Source organism: Triturus cristatus, chromosome 12 (genome assembly GCF_964204655.1).
Source record: "Triturus cristatus chromosome 12, aTriCri1.1, whole genome shotgun sequence".
NCBI lineage: Eukaryota > Metazoa > Chordata > Amphibia > Caudata > Salamandridae > Triturus > Triturus cristatus.
The window spans coordinates 316,918,651-316,943,263 of record NC_140595.1 but is presented as its reverse complement, the minus strand read 5'-3'; the positions used below and the strand labels follow the sequence as shown (position 1 = coordinate 316,943,263).

The window sequence follows — 24,613 nt, the reverse complement described above, 5'->3', positions numbered from 1 at the left end:
CGGGAGACCTTCCTTAAGAAATGTCAGGAGAAAATGTCCCGAGTGAGAGCGCTCCACATTTTCCGGAAAGCCTATGAATCTCAGAATATTCCTACGTGTCCTATTTTCGTCATCATCAACTCTCCAGACCACCTCCTTCACTGTAGCTAAGATTGCTGCCACATCCTTACGTGTGGTGTGTGAGGTATCCTCGAGGTCCGAGACGCGTTGTTCTGCTTCTGTAACTCTCAGAGACCTTTTGCAGGTCCTGGCATACGAATGTTACCTCAGACCATATCTCCACCATCTTGCCTTCCAGTCTTTCTCTGGAAGCATGGATCGCCTGTAGTATAGTCGCAGTATCTAGAAGGGGAGTGAGACCTCCCTCTTCTCCCCCAGGCGTAGGGAGTAATTTGGTAAATCAGTCCAACTTTCCCTGTTTGATGTTTTAGGATCCTTGTCTCTCGCCATCACAGACAATCTATTGGCGGGCCGCAGCCAGGCACTTCTCTCCAGTCTCGTGGCCACTGCTGTCACTTTGGTTGGACTCCGTGTCTCTCCCCTTAGGCTGCGGCAGGGCTTCTAGCACAGCACGCTGATGTCAGCCAGACTGTGGAGGGCAGCGTAGGTGCACCCCCTCTGGTATTGTAGATTTGGACAGGCAAGGAGGCACCCAGCTGCTCTCCCCCCCCAGGCATGGCTTGGCACTTCGGGCTGGACTGTTCCCATGAAGCACAGGGTCAGACTGATTTGCATATGGCCATGTCTGAACTGGGGTGGCAGAGTGGGCTAAAGAACGGTGATGGATCAAACCAAGATCTGTTGACTGGGTGTGAGTGTTTGATTGGTTCTGATGCTCCATCCATCACCACCCCCTTTTGTACCGCTCTCCCCCCGTCACTCCCTCCGATGTTCGGGTCAAATAGCTTGCACTGACCTCGTAGACTGGAAGGACCAGTCGCGGGTTCAGGCCCACCGGGCTCTCTGCAGGGCCATTCCTGGGCCTTCTATCGCACAGAAGCAGTGTTGGTATAGCCTTCGTAGCTCCTAGCCTCTCCTCACGGCCACCGTCGCAGTCACCCTTAGAGCTGCGGCAACAAAACCAAAGTGTGTAGCAACTTCACACTGCACAATGCTGGGCCCCGGTTTATATATAGCTGCCGCTGGCAATCCTTAGTTTAAAACATGTTGCCCAAGACCTGGGGCTCCACGGCCCTGAAGCACACAGCTGGGAAGTTCGTATCCACCGTGGTGAGCGCCTCAGGGGGTAAGGAAAAGATCCACCAGCCGGCTCACTGGGATCCTGGCAGCTGCGGGGCCAGGACCACTTTAGTGCAGGACCTCTGGCCTATCATCCCTCGCTGCCTCATCCGCTGCACCAGGGAAAGGGCTCCAGGGTTACATGGCGTCAAGCAAGCCGCCGCGCCCACTCTGCTGTGTTTCAGCAGTTATCTAGCAGGAGCTTTCGCAGCCCCTTGCCCCCCCCCCCCCGAGTCTCCTACCAGTCTCCGACGTGAAGTTACGGGCTCCGCTCACACTCGCTCCGGGAGTCAGGAGCCGTACCGCTGCCGGCAGGAGCTCCCCCCTTCTCACTCTCACTGGTTTTCGTCCTTGGCACGTCTGGTCCGATGCTGGGGCCCCTCTAGGGAGACTACAGCCACACAACTCTGCGGCTTCCGTGGAGGGTGGAGGTGTGCTCGGTCCTCTGCCACCGCGAGGGGGAGGTTACCTCCGGCCCAGGAATCACCACAGGTCACTCCCAGTAGGCCGCCGTCTTGCGGAGTCGTGCGCCAAGTACAGCACAGGATAGTCGCGGATCACAGAAAAAAATCAACCGGGCGACACTTGATGAGCCAGCAGAGCTCGCGAAGAACGCAGCTACCCGCCCATGTTTTTGGCCACGCCCCCTGCGAGCAATCATGATTGATCAATTCATTCTCAGCTGCGCAGCCATGCTCCAGTGAGTCTGAGTGCCGGACTGCTCACTGTACTAGTTTTATTTAGTCAGTCAGTCAGTCGCAACACATTTTTGGGTCGCGGGCTGGCCCATGGTGCTCGCTTGAAAGCACAGACTAGTAACGGTCACTGATATCTACCCCTTCCTAATTTAATTAACCTTTGTGTGTGCAACAGCAGCCTCTAAGTCTCCTGAGACTTGCCTCTAGCTGCAGTGGGCTGAGCATCCTCGCTCAAAGTCTATGAGTCAACTGTTGTGACTAAGTATATCACAATTATTTTTAGTAGGCAGCTGATATCATCTGTGCTGGGGCTTGTCACATCCTGTTTGGTACAGTCGGGACCTACAATGCCCTTCCATTTCTGGTGCTTTGCAGCAGTTTTGAGATGATCTACATTTCTCATAGCGCAAATGGGTGTAATTTCTGATGTTTATGTTTTTCCGTCGTCTTCATGGCTTGATTTTGCTCGAGAGAAATTTTCACTCATGGTTGTCGAATGTCACTAATAATTACACTGAAATTATGAAAAATGTCAGACATAAGAAGCTTGGCAGCTATGCCTTTATGTGCAGCTGCCTGATGGCTGCATGCTAGCCCGTTTTCTATGTTGATGGCGGCGCCTCTCCACTACACTCTGTTTACTTCCAAAGCAATGTCAGACTCTCTTCGATGTCTTGTCTTGCAGGATCTCAGCTCCCATCCCTGCAGTGCATGTTTCTTCAGCCTCCTATTAAACTTTCACAAAGAAATGCATAGCACCATGGTCGCGAAAGCCAAAATCACAAGTTTGGCGTGAACCCTCAGCTGTACTAGCCCCAATGCATAATGTAAAAGACTAAGCCATGACACTCTTATCCTTGCTCCTACAGGTGCAGTGTGCACGTTAATAGTTTTTTTATTTGCATTTTGGTACCTACATTTTTATTAACAACGTTTATTCTCTCCAAGGTAAAAGAAAACTAACAGTGCATGGTAAAAATGGCTTTATGTTCGGCTCACGCAACTTTAAGGAAAATGACAATCAGGCTGATTATGAAAGTGGAACACATTTGCTGTTTATGTAGCCATTGAGTTATTTGATTAAATTCATGGTTCTTTGAAGTGCCAATCCTTCATTGTTTATATTATCTTTACAGGTTGGTTACGGGAAATGCTTTGGTGCCACCACTACATTTTAATAGGAAGTTGGCGTCCTTAAATCTTATAGTCGTATGTTCCTCACTTCAGATGCTTTGGTTGTATACCACCCCTCCAGCCTTAACAGATAACGCAATAATACTGCCATATAATAGCACTTTTTACTAAAACTTTACTTGTAGTATACATCCACACTGCTGTACAACACAGCTAAAATAGGCTAAATAAATAGCTCTCGCAGAGGCGAGACCTATTGGCTTTGCCAATGTTTCTTTTTTCTTTTTTCTTTCTATCCAACTTACTTTGGACATTTTAGGATCTTTGTTTCTTAAGTATATGGTTGTATCGGTTAGTGGTTGTACATGTATGTAGCAAATGGATTTCTAAGGAGAACGCATTGCTCCTTTATCCAAGTTACCAAGGGTGAACCAGGGATTCTTTACAGAAACGAGTATGCTTCTGAGATGTCAAATTACCTGGGCCTGGTAGGGGCAGCTCAGTCACAGTTCAAGATTTTGCGCTCCTTCTCTCTTTCCACTGGCCCGTCAATCCCATTTCTTATAGTTATTTATAAGAAATGCATCAGTTTAGTCCTGCATGTCCTTGGAGTACGCCAAAGCCGCAGGGTCCAATTTAATCTTTGACAGCTGACCCATCATCCGCTAGGGTGACAAAGTAAACTAAATTATTCTGTCATCCTGACGATGGTGCTGCCAGCAAAATGTAGAAATTTCCGCCGACCAAAAAGACATTTAAAGCATTGAGAGGAATGGTGGCTACGGAGGTTCCCGTTACTGCATTGTAAGTTTGAAATGCACGATTTTCATTTTGAAAAAGAAAAGAAACCAATGCCCGCCCGCCCCCCCCCCCCTCCCTTGGGAGTTTCCTCCCATGGCGTATGTGCCATGGCGACGGGGGGCACTGTGCACTTTTCAGTGCCAAATACCGCCAGATTTTTCCTTGCGGTGACAGGCAGTGAAAATCAGTTGTATGTCTGTCCATCTAAATTAGGTGGGCGGACGTACAGCCAAACCTCCGACGGCCCTTAAACCATCGAGGAGTTTGACCATGGCAGAGAGGGAGTAGTCTCCGCCGTCGTCAAACTATGGTCCGCCAAAATTTAAATCGGATGGGCAGCTCATAATGTTGGCGGGCAGGGAACTCTCTGCCAACATATAAATCGGGACCTCAGACTGAATATAACCAGACAAGATACATCATTTACTGCTAATGACTGAAAACGAGTGATAGCCCCAAATGTAGCTCCATGAGACCTTTGGTGAATTGTGCGCTATACAAAAATCTCTGACATTGACATTGACATGTGTGTAATAATTTAGCTTGTTTAAAGTCAACACGAAAATCACACTCCAACTGTTCGGATTACCTAATGAAAACATTTTTAAACCGGTTATAAAAATGCGTTTTCCTTCACTCGAATGTATATTATACGTATATTATATGGAAGAAGAAAACGGACAATGCCTTGCAAAATACCATCTAAAAATCTGGAGTTGTCCCATCTACACAGTGGGGGACTTTCCAGGGCTTGGTTGTGCACCTCACCCATCGAAAAATAGCAGTACCATAATAAAAATAAAAAGCACATTGTCTGTACATGAAAAGTAGATGTTTTGTGCAGCAGGGTGACGTGCTAGGATAACTAGTGCTGAAATTTCCCTGTCCGACAGTGTGTAGAATGAAAACATGTAAATTAAACTTTCCTGGAACAACATGGCACACACGTTTAGGATAACTGTGCCTTAAAAGATTGTTCCGTAGGTACAGAAAGGTCTTGCCCTCATCAATGACAAAAGAAGCTCATCTAATAACAAGCTACAGTTTGCATGTGAAATTATGTGTTTCCAACAGAGAACATATTTGTTTTTGTAGTTTTTTTTTTTTTTTTAAATCTCGGCAACTTGGTCAAGGGCATTTCGGCATCTGAGATTTTCAACTGCAATGCTTTAAGCTTGAGGGAAGACACAGAAAAGTACTGTGAAAAGAAGCACAAAAGGATGAGTGAATGGGGCGGGGTTCCTCGAGTACCGAATGAGAGAACATAAACTGTAATGCAGAGGGACAGTTAGGGTACGGAGCATCAGGGATGGACGTAATGATGCGAAGAGGGACCTACCAGGGGGACATTAAGAGTAGCTGAGAGAGAAAACATGGAAAGGCACATAGGGAGGAAAAGACAGGGAGTGGACAACAAGCATTGGGACAATCAATAGGTCTCAGTCCTATATTGAGCACTGAGGTGTTGGCTTTGCCAATGTTGGTTTGTAAAGTATTATATTTTTGAGATACGATGGTACTGCACCTGCTGCACATTATGATGAACTTACAGCTCAGTAGATGTAGTAGCGTGGGGTAGGGATGGAAAAGAACAACATATCTCCGGGAGGTAAGAGATTTAGTAGAAGCCAATTGTTGGCTTTGAACACTGCCTGTTGCAATGGCAGAAAGAACTGGGCTGTGCTCCAGAACCTCTCCTCGATTTGTCCTGCCTGTAATTTTTGTCTAGGCTCAAGGGGATTTTCTCCTACCGGGCGCCCTGATTGTGGAGCTACCATTCAGGCTGCTCTTATTAATGCCCGGTCCATGGTGAAACATGCCCCCGATATATATGAACTTCTCTCTGATGCGGGCTTGGACCTATTATTCATTACCGAGACATGGCTCAACGAGTCGTGTGCCCCCTCGATTGAACTTTCTATTCCGCCTGGCTTTAAAATTGCAAGACTTGACCGGTCTTCGGGGAGAGGTGGTGGTATTGCCATAGTTTTCAGAGACATCTGGACTTTCTCCAGTGAATCCTCAGTGGGGCTTGTAGATGGAGAGGCTCTTGATTTTTCTATTGATTTGTCCCCTCACTTTAATTTGGGTGGCACGTTGGTCTACTGGCCCCCGGGTTTCCCGGGAGGCTTTCTTAAGGCCTTGGATGATGTGATTATTCCGCGTGCTTTGCGTTTCCCTAGGTTCCTTCTTCTTGGCGATTTTAATATACATCTAGATTGCTCGGATGCCCCGGGCACCAGGGAGCTCAATGATCTGTGTGACCTGGCTCACTTGACTCAGTGGGTTAAACTACCTACGCACCAAGGGGGGCATTTGATTGATCTGATTTGCTCCAATTTTGATATATTAACTCCTGACCCTTTACCGGTCTCATGGTCTGACCACTATTTGCTTCATTTCTCATGGTCTATTGGAAAGTCCACGCCCTGTGTCCGTCCAGCACATAAACAACAGTCTTGCAGGATTGATATCCCTGCTCTTGCAAAGACTTCAGCATTGACGGAACCTCCGCCTACCAGCGTCCTTGAGGTTGCATGTGCTGACTTTACCTCATGGATTGCCCGTGGTGTGAAAACAGTGTCAAAAGTTCCCCACGTTCGCCGATCTAGGGCTATTCCGCCTAAACCTTGGTATTCGCCTTCCCTTAGAGCTCTCAAACTGTCTTGTAAGTCATTGGAGCGTACCTGGCGCCGAGAATATTGCCCTTTAGCTAAGGCAACTCTGCGCAAAGCCCAAAGAGATTACTATGTTGCTATCAGTGCAGCTAAGAGTAGTTTCTTTGTTGCCCGTATTGCTAAAGCTAAGAACAACAGTAAAGAGATCTTCTCGATTGTCAGAAGTTTCCTATCCCCTGTTGCTGAACAAACTCCCCTTCCATCCTCCTCAGAGTGGTGTGAGGAACTGTCGTCATTTTTCATTGAAAAATTCAAGTGATCCAGGATAGTCTTGGTCGGGATTCTCCTTCCTAGACTGACTCCTCATCTGATATTGCCGACTTTTTCAGCCTGTTCCTCCCTCTTCTCTAAGTTTATGTATGTAGAGGAATCTGATACCTTGGCTATTTTAAAATCTCTCAAATCAGGGTCTCCTTCTGACCCGGCTCCAGCCAGGGTGCTTGCTGGCATTGCTGAGGTGATCTCTTTAAAAGTCAATAGAATTATAAATCTTTCCTTGCAGACCTCCACGGTTCCTAGTAGCTGGAAGCAGGCCAAACTCCTTCCTCTCTTGAAAAAACCCTCACTTGATCCCTCTATTTCTACCAGCTATCGCCCCATTTCTCTTCTCCCAGCCATGGCTAAAATCTGTGAGAAGGTTGTTTTTCGGCAACTGGAAGCCTTTGAGGAATCCTTCGGCCTACTTCACCCTGCACAGTCTGGTTTTAGGTCAGCCTATAGTACAGAGACTGCGCTGGTGGAGGTGGCCGAAGCTATTCGGGAGTGCCTTGATGCGGGCGGCAGAGCAGCTTTAGTGCTACTCGATCTCTCTGCCGCCTTCGATACGGTTCCCCATCGGCTTCTCCTCTCTCACCTGGCTAACATTGGTATCGGCGGCCCGGTGTGGAACTGGATAAAATCTTTCCTAGAGGATCGGTCCCAGCAGGTCTGGATGCCTCCCTTCTTCTCTACGGTGAGGAAGGTATCCACGGGCGTCCCGCAGGGATCCACCTTGAGTCCTCTGCTTTTTAATATGTATCTTACACCTTTGATCTTTCTGGCAGAGGAGCTAGGTGCAAAAATAATGGCCTATGCGGATGATACGCAACTTCTCTTCACATGGAAGGATTCAGATCTGTCTACTGCGGCTGCCCAGAACTGCCTATCGGCAGTTTTTAAGTGGCTGGCCGCCGCCCAGTTGAAATGTAATGAGGAAAAAAATCAGAGGTTCTTCTGTATGGACAATTTCCATCTGATTTTAGAGCATCTCTATGGCCTTCTAACTCTCCCTGCCCGCACTCTGAGGGCGCTCCTACGAAAAATCTTGGGATTTGGTTTGCAGAGGACCTACAGTTTACCTACCAAATTAATAAACTGGTCGGTCTGTGCTTTGGCACTCTCAAGGCTCTGAGAAGATTTCTCCCGTTGCTGCCTCAGTCAGCTACGGAAACCGTGATCCGTGCCCTTATCCTTTCTCGGCTTGACTATGCAAATGCTCTGTATCTGGGGATCCCAAGATACCTAATCAATAAATTGCAGACTATTCAGAATGCTGCTGCCAGACTCCTGTTTAACATCTTAGGTAGACTTAGTGTAAAAAAACCAACTTCGTGATTTGCACTGGTTGCCAGTTCTCCAAAGAGTGCAATTTAAATCCCCGATTTTGGCTCACCGTGCGCTGCACAATATTGGCCCTCTCTACACCCAAAAGCGGTTTGCTTTTTAAATTCCTAACAGAATGTTGCGATCCGCCACCTTACGGCAGGTGACAGTTTCTCGCTTCCATAGGGCTCATTTGGGTGGCCAATCTTTCTCAGTCAAAACAGCCATCGCCTGGAATGCCCTGCCTTTGAGGCTTCGTGCCATTCAAGATCTTAGGCTCTTCAAAAAGCAATTGAAAACTCGCTCGCAGCCTTCGCGCCAGGACACTTTCGAGTATTAGTGCGCGCTATAAGTATTATATAACATAACATATCTCAGTAGTTGGGTTTGTATGAAGAGGACACTGTGTGAAAGAGCAAAGCTTGAATTCGTGCAAGAGCATGAAGGATGGAGTGTAATTGGTGTAGAAAATAATTCAACAAGGAGCATAAGCAGCGTGTGAATGTAGTTAAAATGTAACTGAAGGAGATGGTAGCTAATGGGCATCAGTAACACAAAGGGAGGTTTTGAAGGTTTGAAGTGGAACAGGAAGATGGAGAGGGAGGAAGTGGTCTTCCAGAAAGACAACAGTTGTGGTTTGTATTTGTTTTCAAGTAACTCAGGTGAAAAAAGCACAAGCGTGGTTTGAGATGAACAGCATACGTGAGAGAGAAAGGTGTTGTGGCACCACTGCACCTGCTGCACCAATTGAGGCTACACCTTTGGAAATGGGGTGCAAACTCTAGGGACTGGAGAGAATATGTAGATGAGATAAATGAAGCAGAAGCGTTTAGTTGGTATGTTTGTCTGGGACACAGTGCCACTGAACTTGCTGCACAATAGGAAGCTATAGACCCGAAAGTGTAACTGCGCTGGCTACAGACGGAGAGGAGTGTTAGGGGAGGGGTTCAGCTTAGAAGGGCGACAGCTGCTTGTGGGGTTGTTATAGCACAAGCCTGAAAGAGGACACTTTGTAGTTAACATCAGACCAAGTACAAAATGTGTGGAAGTGAGCAGTGGGGTAGATAGTGTAATGGCCCCAGTGAGAGGAAGGAAATAGGCTCCTTGGGTGCTTTTAAAATCTAAAATGAAGCATTAACGTGTGGTTAATTGGTCCCTGAAACCACTGTGTCCTGATGCCACTGCACCTGCTGCTTGGATGTAAAGTACTCCCCTGGAAGTGTAGATGCAAAGGCAGGGACAGGAAAGGCGCAATAGAAAACCAGTCATGTGGGGTTGTTGTTTCAGAAGGATATGTCCTCATACCTTTCAGGTGAGAATACCAGCAGTCACTACATAGTCAATAAACACAGATCTCTCTGGAAAACACGGCTTGACACTTGACCTCGGTCTTTGAATGCACAGCAAATGTGACGAGATAAGAACAAGATTTACAGGCCTGTTTACAGGAAGGGAGGTCTCTAAAGGATACTGGTGAATAAGGCTTTGGCATTGGAGGGACAAAGAGAGCCTTGAGAGCCTAAGTCAGCAAATGGAAAGCAAGAAAATGTGAGTTACAAACCACAAATCCAATGGCAAGCAACAGGTAGAAAGTGTTCCCAGGTCAACTTTCTGATACACCCCAAGATGTCTTTTGTATACCACACAGCTGCGATGTAAGATAGGCTACGTCCTAAAAAGGGGGCAAGGGGCAAAAAGAAGTTAGGCAGGGAGCAAAAAGTAGCAAGGGCCCAAAGGAGAAATAGGATGAGAGGTTATCAGAATTACCTACACATGTTAGAAAACTGCAGTGAACAGGGGCAACCTGCAATTCAAGGGCACTGCTTTGGTATGCAGACTTCAGAATTTTCTGAAAAAAGCCGCACTAAACCCAAAGGGAAACTTACTTGTGTTTCCCATAGTCCAGACATCTGGAATATCCACGTAGTTACATATACATTTCAGAAGAGGTGCGTAAAGCAAGCACCAGGTATTGTGCTATACAACAACTGGACACCCCATAATGGTTAGCACTTGTGGCATTTAGATTGTATTTTTGGTAAATACTTTTGTGGTCATGTGGAGAAGTGGAATGGCCAAAGAGGGATAGAAATAATCATGACAAACATCATCGAGCCTCTGCTTTTTCTGGTTGCTAAGAGGGCTCTCTGTTCGTTAGGGGGCAGGATTGTTTCTGAGTTGGGAGCGAAACACCAGATTTCTGCAAGAGTATTCTCAAACCAGTAATTGAGTTGCAAGAGCAGTAGCTGGATTAAAATTTAGATTTGTGGAAATGCTGGGCACACTCTCTTTGTTTTAGAAGCTATTCTACGATTATCTGTACTATCAGGCATGAGGGAGGGGCAGACAGTGACATCAAGAGCAGACTGAATAGGACCAGGAATACCTTCAGGATGCGGAACAATGTGTGGAGGTTATCTCAGTACAGCACCAACACCAAGCTGAGGCTTTACCAAACTGTGTTCTGTCCTCACTCCTGTATGGAACACGATGCGGACATAAAATCTAAAGCGACATCACCAAACTGTCAGCCTTCCACACCAGTAACCCGAGAAGAATTTTGTGCATTTTCTGGCCGCAAACATTCTCCAACCAGGAACCACTCACCAGATGCAAGCATGAGAATATGGACACCATCGTAATGAGAACTAGATGGAGATGAATAAGACATACCATCAGAAGAGAACAAGACTCCATCACAAGAACAGCTCTTCACTGAACCCCAGAAAGCAAACGGAAGAGAAGCAGGCCAAAAAACACCTGAAGGCGAACTTTAGAAACAGAAATGAAGACTCTGAACCACAGTGGAAGACCTTTGTTACTACCCTACATGCCAATCAGCATAACAGCCCATAGGTTAAGTCTACCATTTGTCGTCTTCTCTGCTCACAACACCATTACTCCCCAGGAATCACGTAGAAAGTTTCTTCATCTTTTCACTGTGTGCTTAAAGCAAGATGCAACACTCTAACATCAGTAGTACTTGTGGTGCAAGTAGTGGCGTAGCAAGTGTGCCACAGGTCCCAGTGCAAGCAATGGCAATGGTCTTGCTAATTGCTGGGTAGGTAGTATAATACATAGCATTAATTAGGGGTCAGTGGGCCTGTTAGGCCTGTGGGCCCTGGTGTCACTGCATCTGCTGCTCCACTGGTAGCTATGTCCCTGAAGGCGAGGCAGTTTAATGACACTGTACTCTTACAGGCTGCACGCTAATAAATTCACAGAAAGACAATACCTTCTAACACAAAGAGCCAACTCAGCATTTCTTGGACAAACATGACTCACAAGCGTACAGAAATTTCTTCATATTTCTATTTCCTTAAGACCTTGTGAGGAATGTTGGAGGATAGCCATACATTGTTGCAATTCGCACTGAGGTTTGGGCTTTTTCCTTTCAAAATTAAATCCATCAACATGGTTCAATCAGTAAGGTTTGAAATGTCAATCGGTTTATCTCCAGTGGTGGAGTTAACCAGCTGATGATCTCTAAATTCATGAGAAATAGAATTCCCGCTCTTCACAAACGTTGCTCTAATTTTTATCTAAAAAGAAACAGGGTGTTGTCCAGTTGCACAAAAAATAAATACAACTTTACTCCTTTTGTGTATTTAGAAGCCTTGGGTACAGTACTTCTTAAAAGCCTTCCATTTAACACCATAGAAATAGATTGAAAAGATACATTTTGTATTTGTATGAATTAGTATATTGTTATAATAACAGGCAGCATCGTAAACGTTATTTTAATTATGATGCTACGATCTTGTGATACATTATTACACGAATCTCTCGGATAACAAAAATCCCATAAGGGTACCCTGTATGAATTCAGCCCTAGAAAGTGTCAGTGAAACCATATGCTCCTTGTAAATCTTACAGCCATGATACTAATCATTGTCATTAATTTTTACTGGCTACATAAATTCCATTAATATTAAATACATACTCCTTTTGGTCTTAGTAACAACTACAATACTTTACATCGCTCTGATTGGACTATATCAAACCAAACCAAAATGTTTGCGCTTAACAGAGAACTTATGATCAGAAACATACATGGAATAGATCCAAGTACTTGAAATAGAATAACGTTTTACAGGGATATTGTAAATAATATAGCACAGTGCAGCAAATTCTTTTACATTCGCCGCTTTGGGGTGCATTATGTGTAGAACTGTAAATGGGTAGTAGAGAAGGAAGTTGTTCAACAAAGAATTGGGTCACAGCCTAAACAATGGCAGTGATGGTTGAGGTGTTTATAATTTCGCTTGGGGCACCGAGGTGAAAAACATCCATTTTGTTGACAACTACCAGATATAATTTAATTATGTTTTTAGGTTCCATACACTACCACCATCATAGCTCGGTACTTGGTATTTTTTGCTCTTCATATTAGGCCTTGCATTATAAATGTGCGTCTTCATTTAAAGGGATATACTCTATTTTGTTTTAGGCATGATGATGCCTTCTTTTGGTTAAGATAGAAGACCCTTCTTTTTTAGGTCTCGCCTACGCAGAGCGCATACGTTGCTTAGGAGGACCTTTAGCCGTCGTTCAGCTCTTTTTCAAAGCACATACTCGTGCTTGTGGCGGCATACAGCTTGCAGGAGTGCGCAGCGGCGCGCCACAAGCCTGAGTATGTGCTTTGAAAAAGAGCAGACAGTGCGCCCACAAGTACTCGTTGATTAACTTTCTCAGCCGCAGGGCAGCGCTTGTGTTTCAGCGCTTGTTTGTTTTGCTTTCAGCGCGAGGCGCGCGCGCTTGTTTGCTTTGCATACACTAGCAGGCTTCATGACTGCACAACATTCCTTTACCCATCGAGTGCGATCCTGTATACTCCGCACGATGCTTACATTATCATATACCATTCGCGGGTCTCGCTCGCTCCACGAGCTGCCACTTTTTCCCCACACTGCCCTGTGTTTGTAGTCCATCTCTGCGTCACAATTCGTCATTCCATAGCCCAAGACATCACTCCACAGACTCCACCGCTCTAGTGGCCCCAGACTGCAGTCTGTATAAGCTATGTTAAATGAGAAAGACATATCTTTGTATCTATCCAGCAGGGCCCTCAAGTTTGACAGTGTTGGCGAACTGGTCTCCCAGTGTGTGGTGAAGGCGTGTCTCTCAGCAGCCCTCACTTTACCCCTTATCTCGATAAAATATTCTGAGAGCGTTTTAAGGCAGGTCTGTGTACAGATTGACGACCCATCCTGTAGCCGCCTGGCCCTGGTTAACCTTTCACCCCACAGGCTGCACAATGCTCTAAGACCCTCTCCATACGCTCCGGGTACACAGATGCACAGGGCACGTATCTACTTGAAAGAGTGCAGCTGTAGCGGGATTCACTTCAGCGCAGCACCTCTCCTGCTGCGACAATGTATTTGTGTATACATCATTTGAGTAGCAGGACACTCACCAGGGAATTGTCTTGGTGCAACACGAGGTTACGTATTAACTGTTTCAGTGTCAGCCGGAGTTAAATTATTGGGGACAATGAGTTATTCATAGATAAATAAACTACGAGGGTGCTTTCTTCTACTTTCCACTCTTCTGAAGACATAATTCACGCAATCACAGACCCGTGCAGTGCAGCTTGTCTTTCAGACTTGCAAACACAAACGGCTTGTGCTCCAGGAGTGTAGCTATCAACAGTACAGAAGGTGCAGTGGCACCGGAGCCCTTGAGTCTGAGGGATCCAACGCACCCCGCCTCTAGCTGTTTTTTTACTGCCAATACCAAACCAAGGGATAGGGAGCCAATTTTCCCTGTTTGCACCAGGGCACCTGGCACCCTTCTATGCCACTCTTCTGCTTATGTAGTTGTGTTTTTGATACTGTTCCAGACAGCACTGTGCACACACTGGATTCATTAACTGTGGTTACCCTGTGGAGGAGTACATTGACATATTGAACGCGCATAATGGTTACATTTTAACTTGTGAAAGATGGGCACTAGTTTAAAAGAAGAATTGGAAGGTATTGCTAAACATTACTGTATTCAACAAATATTAGAAAGCAATGACACCAAGTTTCGTTTTCTCTGGTAGGAGGAGAAAACAAGCATTAAAAATGCAATCTCCCTTGGAGTATGGCATCATTACTTGTGTACTTCCACTGTTTGTGGATGTTCTTAGAGACTATTGTGCCACCACTGACGTTACTACAACTGTATTTTCAGTGCTATGTACATTACAACAATGAAAAGTGTGTTGGTGCTAATAGATGTATATGGGACCTAAGCCAATATTCAAATTGCCTGTTTAAAGAACAATAACAAATTCTTAGATTCCTTTAAACATCCAGTCCTCCCCTAATGATAGTGTACCAGATCCTAAACACTACTGCAAATGAATGAAAGGGATAAGAGAAACATACAACCAAAAGAACGTGCAAAACCAGATATAAATGAAATAAATAATACATAATGTACATAGCAATAAAAACAAACACAAAGCAGCAATTCACTCAAAATTACGGCTGCATAAGGTGCAAACCAAATGCAGCCTAATATCTCTCACTCGAAGACAGGCCTAACAAGGTGCTACTTTGGTTTAAAATATCGATTGTGGGTCTCAAACCCCATAATTCGTTTTTAAGGCATGGGCCGGTACTGTCCAGTACGGAGTATCGGCACTTTTTTTTATTTTGGGAGGGAAAGTACTGGCACTTCTCAAGAGAAATGCTATACTTTTATTGTAGAGTACAGGCACTGCTCAGAAACAAGCAGGTACTCTGCTTCAGAGTACCTGCACTTCTATTTTTCCATTTGAAGCAGTGGGCATAATGTACCAAAAGTCTTGCTAAAACGATATTTGGGCCAGGACTAACTTCCTCCCATTGAACGTGGGAAGCAAATACGTTAATCATCATTTGTGCAAGTGCTAATATTTAGAAACCACAACATTTCTTCTCAAACTGTAGTGCCGCAAACTAACGGAAATGCCACGGTTGACCACTGCCTAGAATGCCACCATGGTTGAATCAACCATCAAGGACTCTTCACATGCCATTTCACTGGCAAACATATGCAACTGAACAGCACGTGGTATGTTTCCTGCAAAATGCTATGTGACCAATAGGTGGAATGTCGGGTACAAAAATCATGATCATCTCTTTACACAAACCAGGTTAAAGAACTGCTGTGAAGCTCCTGGCAAAATAACCAAACCTCAACGACTGAGGAGTAATCAGGCACACAACTTAAACAGAAAGACAATATCATAACAAAAGACTTTGATTAAATGTCCCAATTAATCGAGACGTTCTTGTGACTCAGGGAGAGAACACTTTTCAACAGGAACAAATTATTACAATAAAGCTGTTATAATAATGAGATCTACAATACAAATAAATTACAAATACGTAAACACTTTTCCCTGCTCCTATGTCAAGCAACTGGATAATATGCTCTTTAAATATATCAAATGGCTAAGTATTGCTCTGAAGGTAGACGAGCAGGGTAGGAATCAACAGTTGCCAATCTAAGGTTTGACAAGGTGATCTCGGATTTACTAAGGAGACTGAGGAATGAGGTATGGAATCGCGGAGTCCATCTTCTACAGATATAGAGTACACTCCTGCCACTGCAGAGTGACTGGGTGGTCAGTCAGAGGGCATAAAGCTGAAATTCACATTAATGTTTACCACTCTGGAACAGCAAAATCTATCTTTTCTCTCTGCGGTTCATAAATGATTATCACCGGTTTAGAGAAAAGATTAACAAAAACAGAGCAGTTGTTGCATTGCTGATCAGCGTAAAGGATGAGATATATGCAAATATCTTAAAACTTGGATCACATTAGTCTAGAAGATTTAAGGAGAAATCTCCTAACAAGAAACCGCCTAATCAATAAATGCTTCAAACAAGGTCAGATGAATAAAGCATTCCTTTAGATTTGTTTGTGACAGCATTTGGTTGTCCGAGGTAACCGGAGTGATTGACCTGACGTCTAGAGAGACACACAGGGGTGCAGCTAAAGCCGAACTACAGGGGGGTGCCAACACTCCCAGTAAGAGCTGGCCCTAGCACTGGTCGCACACGTTGCAACAGTCTTTTTTGGCACCCCCTCCCCAATTTCCTCCTTCTCCATGAACTCCCTCAGTGCCACTCATCAACAATGCACCTCATCTCTCTAAAGCACCTTTCTGACAAACACTTCATTTTTTTATAGTGCTACTCATAGTTTACTCTCACTCAGTTCTGTGATCTACATGGTACATACACGTCATATTCTTTGTAGCAGGCACATTAACACTCTGCGCTGAATGGGTGGCAGGAGTGCCCATGTGAGTGCACAGTGAGCGATGCAACAGTGTCAGAGTAAGGTAAGAGGAGTGACTGCAGGGTCAGTGAAGTGACCATATGAATTTTGCAGCAGATGCAAGTGCAGAGTGGGACGAATGAATGCATGGTTAGTGATGCGCTTGTTTGAGGGAGATTCCAGATTGAGCAGTGAGGGGGACAAGTGAGTGAAGTGTCACATGAGTGCACGGTGAGTAGTGTGCTTGTGTAACTGCAAGGTGAGGTACACGGTGAACAGCGCCAATGCATTGTGAGTGCAGAGTGATCACTGTGACTGCAGGTTGAGAGGGTGAATCGAGTGAGTGCATGGTGATCAGTGTGAGGGCACTGTGATCGCTGTGAGTGCAAGCTGAGCGTGAAAGTGAAGGGTGAGAATGAGGAGTGAGTTGTCTGAATGCAGGGTGCATTCCCAGGCACTTGAAGTAGCTCAGCATTTTAATGACGGCGGCGTACGGTTTTAGATAGAAGTTAAACTATTGCTATTTTTCAGGGCTTTAAGTGGGATGAAATCAGAAACCCTTTTTAGGAAGTCCTTAAAAACCTGGATCTCCACCTCTTCAGATGCTCTATGCAGAGCTCTGATCTAACTCCGTCAATCCTGTTTCTCAGTAGCCGCTACGCTATACCCGCAACTCAAGCAATTATAGTGCCATGATGCTCCCCGGAGTGACAGATGCACTCTATAAATACCCCATAACATGAAAAAACTGGGGGAGCTCTCAGTTTATGCTCTCTCTTGCATTCATTCAATACATGATAACCAAACTATGAGTCTCCCTACCTTCCTTTCCTGCAATGTTTTGGGCATGCTTATCTACCGGTCTTGCAAATAATATCAGTTGAGATATTGTTGTTTGTATACACTACCTCACCCAGATCTCAACTAGGTCTATGGGTTTACTCCTGTTGCTTATACGTGGACGACCTAAAAATCAGCATACCACCTATACTTCTGTACATCTCCAACACGTTTATTTGGAACTCTTGATTAATCTTACTCTTAACTGATGACGGATTCTTTAAAAATGGCCTTCCCAACCCCTTTAAGGTAGGCTTTACCATGAACCGTACTCACAAAGCTGGTGTTTAACTCTAATAACCTCCTGCTACTTGTTCCAAGTCAATATTAAGCATGATTAGCTGACCTTAAAGGTTTATCAGTTGAAGCTGAAGGACAATTCCTTAAATTGAGATATTCCATCACCCTACTCCATATGGGTAAGAGCAAACACCTCTAATGCTCAATGAATCCGTACCAGGAAGCACTTGAATGATGACTAGAGCAGGCACATATATGGAGATATGGGAATGAAGGCATGTTCAATATTGCACTATAGATACCCGTGGAACTGTTTGTTCTGCACTCAGTCAATATCCAAATAGCCTTGCACTATAACATTGCAATAAAAAGTGTAAATAAAAAATGTCTGCTGGTCTGACTCTGTAAAGTCAGATAAACACTAACAAAAACAAGGACAGACAATGTGAATACCACTCATCAAAACTAAAATTGTGACATTTCGTTAAAAGAGATGATGTCACGTGGTCTATTGGTGGCACAATTATTTCAAGAGTTTGGACGCAAGCGTGCTGCAAGCCCAATCTTTGCTATCGCACTCCTTTTTTAACGGAAGTCGCAATGAAGAATTCAAAAACACTGCTTGCACAGACATTCCTGAACATTGTTAAAAATAAAATTTATCAAAAACATACTTTTTTTCACTTATTCCAAAACTCCTGCTGCTGTTCCATTATACATAGTGTTATACCGAGATGTGAAATAGATTAAAAGACAAATTCTCTTAAAAAAAAAAAAATCCCTGAATGAGTACGGTCACATTATAGGGATGGTTGAAATAACAAAAATCATCGTTGGCGGCTCACTATGACAGTTCTGCACTTTTTATACAGACGAATTAGACATACGTCAAAGCTGCTGAGATTTGTCCAGGTGAGTTGTGTTTTCCACACGTAGCAACGGCTCTAACAAATGGAATTTGCACTCTATCCATTGTTGAATGGAGCGAGTAGCAGAAAGCAGAAGCAAACTGCTACAAAGGTTACCAACAAATAAAGTAATTTGAAACCTCCCTGCAGCTAAGCACTCGGAGTAGTCGATAATGTTGGACAGCTTTTTCATTACAATGGCAGTTAGTGAACTTAACGTGTTGATTAGTGGTTGCGGGACAATAAACTGTGAAGTCAGTGGCGACACTTAGACACAAAAGTACACTTCCCTGGCAGAAGCGAGGCTCGCAAAGCAAACGGACGGTGCAGCAATATCTGTGTTGTGACGCATCTGTCAACTGAGTCTTGTTCATACAGGTCAATGTCACGAATATCAGTGAGAGCATCCGTACTACAGAATTCTCTTACAGCATCAAGCACCATACATGTGGGTAAAATATAAAGTCAGAACATTTACCCATGTGGCACCAGTCTTATTCTCGTTATGTTCTGTTTTTTAGGGTTTTGAAAGTGGAATCTGAGCCGTACCATCCCAAAGCATTTCTGTTTTCACCGTATTACATTTGAGAGTGAAGCCATTTAGGAATAGTTATTACAAGGATAGGTGAATATACATTTTTTCCAGAGTCAGGAGCAGTAGTCAGTCAAACATCACACTGTTGAAATTTCTAAAGGGAGAATCGGACAAAGTACATTTCTAGAGCTCCATATTAAAAACTAGCATTAGCTAGGATTGTTGATGCCATAACGAACATGACAACATTGCTGCAAAATTTGCAATGAAATAATACACAGGCATAGGGATGCTGCACCCGTATGTCTAGAATATGAGCATGTGAACGCCTTGACTGGTATAGGCAAATTGCTATTCTCTTCTGCTTTTATACTACATGCCTAAAGTCGTCATGGTTTATTAATTGTGTCAATTGTATCACCTATGCTACATAGATTCTTGACTTGATTTATTTCACAATTTGCCTATTTCGAAAGCAATAAAGACACACATCTCTCTAGAAAGAGCACAACACCCGTGTTATCCGAAACTGAACTTCTACAACAAAGAACTGTGAACACAATGTGGAGGACTTTGGGCTAATTACCACCAGATATCTGACCACAATTTGACTGACCGTATCAAGCACAGACAGTGACAGTACTTTAAAAAAAAAAAGAAAACACATTATAGCAACGTCCCGTGAAAGGTGTCCTCAGGAGGCCGCCCATATACAAATGCCAACAACAACAAATACGTTTATTGTTCAGTTAATTAAAACCACAACAATAGCAACATTAAAACAAATATATAAATGCTTCTCCGTTGGCGATTATAAACCTAATGGATCTTAGAAATGCATACAAAATGAAAGGCGTGGATACACTTTACACCATCGCCTGCTAAAGATAACAAAAAGTAACATGTTTATAACACACAAAGCTCCAACGTGGATTTCCGTGCAGGATAGGGAGGAGCATGCATAAAACCACTTTTAAATATCTGTGAACGATCATCTTAAAACGGCAATCTTATATTGCAACTGATCGAACAAGTATCTGATTATGAGAGGAATAAATAACAATTGAAATGACGATATCCTATTTATTTTTTTATGACAAATTTCGTAACACCAGGGTGCAATACATCCTTGACCCTGTAAATGGGACTAAAACATAGATCGTTTGTTTAACCTCCGATCACCCCACGTTACTCACTCTTAGCCCGCAACCCCACAAATACCCCGCCTAATTGAGTGCAGGGGTGTCAGTTTATACGGTTAACATGCAGATGATAGCTTACCCCCTGGGGGGATGTTAAGCAGAGAGGATCGCATCCAGGTAGCTCATGGTTGAAAATGACTTACCACTTCGATTACTTTGAGAATGCCGAGATGAGAGCGAAGGTAGTCCGAGTCACACCGGATGCCCCCCAGTCCGTGCCGCTGCATGACGGGCTCTGTGGTGGACTGGTAAGGACTACTAGCCCCCACGATCATTGACGTGCTAGAAGCTGCTCCGTCGAAACCATCCGCGTCCTCGGCGGTGCCTCTCATCTTGAACTGCAACAGGTGGTGAGCGAGTTGTGTCCAGATTTGGGACCCCCTCGCGCCCGTTCACCGAGTCCACCTGACAGATGGACGCCTCAATTAAAGTGGCAGATAAGCCACGATTCCCAGATACCCAAAGCAGAGAGCATATGTTTATGTCGGTGTGCAAATAAAGAACCAGGCGATCCTTTGGGGGGAGCGAAGGCTGGCTTTAGTTAAATCACAAACAGCTGGAATCAGTGGAGGCTGGGCACGTTTTCAGAAGCTGAAATCGCTGTACTGTTAAAAGATATTGTCTGGATGAGCTGGAAGCAAAAGACAAACCGTAGACGGTGTTTCTTTTTCAAAAAGGCTAAATCAGTTGGTAAAGGCAACGATTTGCCAGCGGACCGCTCAAGAGAAGGGGTGTGGGGGTTGTTTCTTTCAAAGCCTGGAATGCTGCAGCGAGGATAGATGGAATTCCAAGTGCTTCCAATCAGTTTATGCAGCTCAGCATGTCCCCTAAGCCTGAGATCGGGAGCTAACAGAGAACTGCTGCAGACTACATTCTAAAGTGTGGGCGGTTAAAGGGGTAAGTCTTCAAAGCTTAGGGCTCCTACCTCCGGCTGAGTTCGCCACCAGAAGGAATTGAGTGGCTGAGCGAAGCCACCTGAGACACCAGTGGTGACTACCTGTACATTAGACTGCCCGTGACTTGAAAATGAAATCTTCTGCCTGTTCTTACTCCTTTAAGGAAGGTCTTTTGTCTAGTAATTACTGAAGTACTAGAGCTAGGCAATCAATTACTCACAGCCAATCAGATAGGTGGAAACAACCCCTCCCATTAAAGGTGGAAATGTATGTTGACCTAGGATAGGTTAGCAAAATTATTATCATGCCATTGGCTGTTTGAGCTTTCTTCAAATTTCCATTGGGTGTGAGGCTTCAGAGAGGATACAGTGGTCTAGGATTGGTTAAGAAAATGTTGTCATTTTGTTCCTTGGCTACGAGGCATGGCGTCGACAGGTGGCCTTTTTTTTTTTTTGCAGTTTTATATAGCGCGAACTTGACCCGAACCCAATCAGGTATCAGAACGCTTTACATACCACCAGTTACGTTACATGAGGACACACATTCATTTTTTTCTTAGGCACGGGGAGATTAAGTGATTTTGCCCAGAATCACAGGATGTTCAGCGCCGAGACTCGAACCCAGTTCCACGGTCGAGCGCCCTAGCCGTTAGGCCAACTCCTCAACCCTTGATACTGTATTTAGCAACTGCTCGCCGCACCTTCAGTCAGTGGGCGCTACTTCATGAAAGCAAGCTCAGAAGTACAGACTCTTGATCGAGCGACTGACTTATGAAGCAACCAACCAGGGTAGCGGTGTATTCTCGTTAGAGGATTGAACGTTAGTAACGCGGCAACGTCACGTGACTAGTGCTACGTCACGTGACTAGTGCTGCCTAACGCTTGTTTGTTTACTTACCCGAAGCCACCCAAACATCCAGGATCTGGGAAATGAGGACAAGTGTTGTGAAATCGAGTGGTGTTAGCTCCACAGGTGGTCTCATGCGAGGCATCTTGCTCAGAATAGGAACTTGAATTTAGATGAATGCGTAACGAATTGGGATTCAGTGAGTGGGCTTGGATGCCGAAGTCAGGCTGGCATTTAGTGTTAGGGCGGGAAGCCATGCTCCGGTGTGTGAGTAGAGGGTGTGTTTAGAGAGCTCTGGGGCCACTCAGTGTGCGACCTTAGAATGGGGTTGGTGTTAGGCATGACGTCCCCGGTAGCGGGAAGAGGATGTGGTCCGTTGGCTAGACTGCCGACCTTGGTGCTGGTGCTCCAGTGGAAAGGGTAAATTTACATATTCTCCTTATGTCACAGACAAGTCATCACACTAACTCATTCATACATTTACTCATTGGTGGGGCTTGTAATGTTGCGCCGGTGACGACACAGGCGCTGACGGCAACGTAGTCATGTGACTCTACGCGTAGAATAAATAAGGGTTACGCGCGTGCGTACGCTCTCTTGGGCTGCGACCGTGGAACCAGTAATATCACCACCATTGGCTCCGAGTGATTCTTTGCCCTCCAGCAACCAAGGTCCCGCACGGTCCCCGCGCAACACCGGCCGGGCCCGGCAACATAACAAATTGGCGACGAGGGTGGGATGCCCTCGTGTAACTCGCGCGCTGGTGTGGCGGCCGCGAGCGCTGTCCTCCGCTCGCGGCGCTCGTGCCCCAGTGCGCGTTGGTCGTCAGGGGCCCCATTGGAGTGCGGCGCGGCACACCCGCTGTCATCCGCGCGAGTAATCTGCGGAGTTTATGCCCGTGACTGGCGGGGGCGGACCGGAGCACAACCCCTCTACCCACGTGGTCCTGGCCCTGCTGCCGACAGTACAGCTGGTCGCCTCGGGCCTCACGGAGGGAGAACAGGTGGTGGGTTCGTCAGCGTCCGGGCAGAGGTCTGCCTGCAACAGTCTGTGAGTACCTCTGCTGTGTGGTGTGGGGGAGGAAAGCGAAAACAAAAAATACAGGCCCACACACAGGAAATAAAAGGAACAAACACAGGAGCAGGCTCACCATCTTCAAGCAGGCCCACACCCCTATGTTGTAGCAACACCCAGCACCCTTGGAGGGGCCCAGCATCAAGGGGGACGAAGGACACACCAGGCAAGGTTCCCATCAGAAGCGGGTAAACAGCGCGAGCCACCCAGACAAGGCCAGACCACGGGTACTGGAGCTGCAGGCTCGTGCCCAACACGTCAAGACCATAGAGGTCAGGAAGGACCCGGGCGACAAGACACGATAGGACAATGGCCACCATACCACCTATTGAGCCGTTTACAGTGGAAGGGTCGCCATCGGCGTTAGCGGCCAGATGGAAAGACTGGGTAGACCGTTTGCGTATCTTCTTTGAGGCCACCAAGGTCCATAAAGACCAGAAGCGGGCAATGCTGATCCACCTGGGAGGCAAAGATATACACAATATTGTCAAAACGATAGTTGAAGTCACCCCAAAGAGCCACCATACGCTAATAAATGCCCTCAACGAACACTTCGAGCCCATGGCCAATCAGGACTATGAGAGATTCATCTTCCGGCAAGCGTGCCAACTTCCGGAGGAATCGTTAGACACGTATCACGCACAACTAAATAATCTAGTGACCACCTGTGGATTTCGCGATGAAACCGAAGAAATTAGGGGACAGATAATCCAAGGATGTGCGTCGGCCAAATTGCGAGAACGTATACTAGACGAGTCCGGCAAGCCCCTAGCGGAAATACTGACCCTAGCACGGACCAAAGAATTGTCGAAAGCGCGGGCGGCGCACATGGAGGCTGCTCTCCAAACACCAGTGAAGTCGGAACCAGTAAACGCGGTAACAACCAAACCTCCGCAGAGGTGGAACAGGAAACGACCAGGAACACCATCTCCGTGACAAACCAAGTCATGCGGATACTGCGGGGGTCCACCGCACATGGCAGCTGAATGCCCCGCATAAGGCAAAAGATGCTCAGGATGTGGGCGATTTAACCACTTCAAAAAAGTGTGTAGGTCAAAGAAGTATCGCAAGCCTCGCCAGGTAGCGAACACTCTCAAAGAAGAAGAACCAGCACCCAGTGACATGGACGATGATGAGGAGGAGGAGAGGGTGGTGCACAAAGTCCATATGATCGGCACTGCCACCAGAAAGTCAAGACGCCTACCTCAATGCAGCATCCGGGTAGGATCCCAGGAGGTCACTGCTGTAGTAGACACAGGGGCCACTATCAACATCATGGCCTCAACCATACACAGCACCATGGATCCACGACCGGCTCTCCAGCCATCGACCATCACCGTATTCGCTTACGGGCAAGATGCTCCTTTGAAGATACGGTGTCGGTTCCGGACTACCGTCGCACATGGCTCAAAATCCATCACAACCAATGTCTATGTCACCGAGGACGGCCAGGGGATGCTTCTGGGGTGCCGAGCGGTTGAGGACCTGGGAGTAGTAACATTTGCCTTCGGAGTACATCAAGAGTCACTCCAACACATCCTTGCAGAATTCGCAGAAGTTTTTCAAGGAATAGGGAAGTTTAAGAGGAAGGAAATCCACCTTCACATCGATCCAACGGTCCAGCCCGTCGCCCTATGACACCGGCGAATAGCGTTCCACCTGAGGCCCCTGGTCGAAGAGG

General features: G+C 45.8%; 1 protein-coding gene across 1 annotated transcript in view; it reads right to left on the bottom strand.

Moving 5' to 3' along the window:
• CMTM4 (CKLF like MARVEL transmembrane domain containing 4) overlaps positions 1 to 21,208 on the bottom strand; it is a 385,333-nt gene extending 364,125 nt beyond the window's left edge. The window contains exon 1 of the mRNA XM_085639197.1: positions 20,260 to 21,208. Coding sequence (XP_085495323.1) covers positions 20,260 to 20,448 — 189 coding nt within the window. The 5' untranslated portion in view covers positions 20,449 to 21,208. The remainder of the gene's footprint in view (positions 1 to 20,259) is intronic.
• Between the last annotated feature and the right edge of the window lie 3,405 nt (positions 21,209 to 24,613).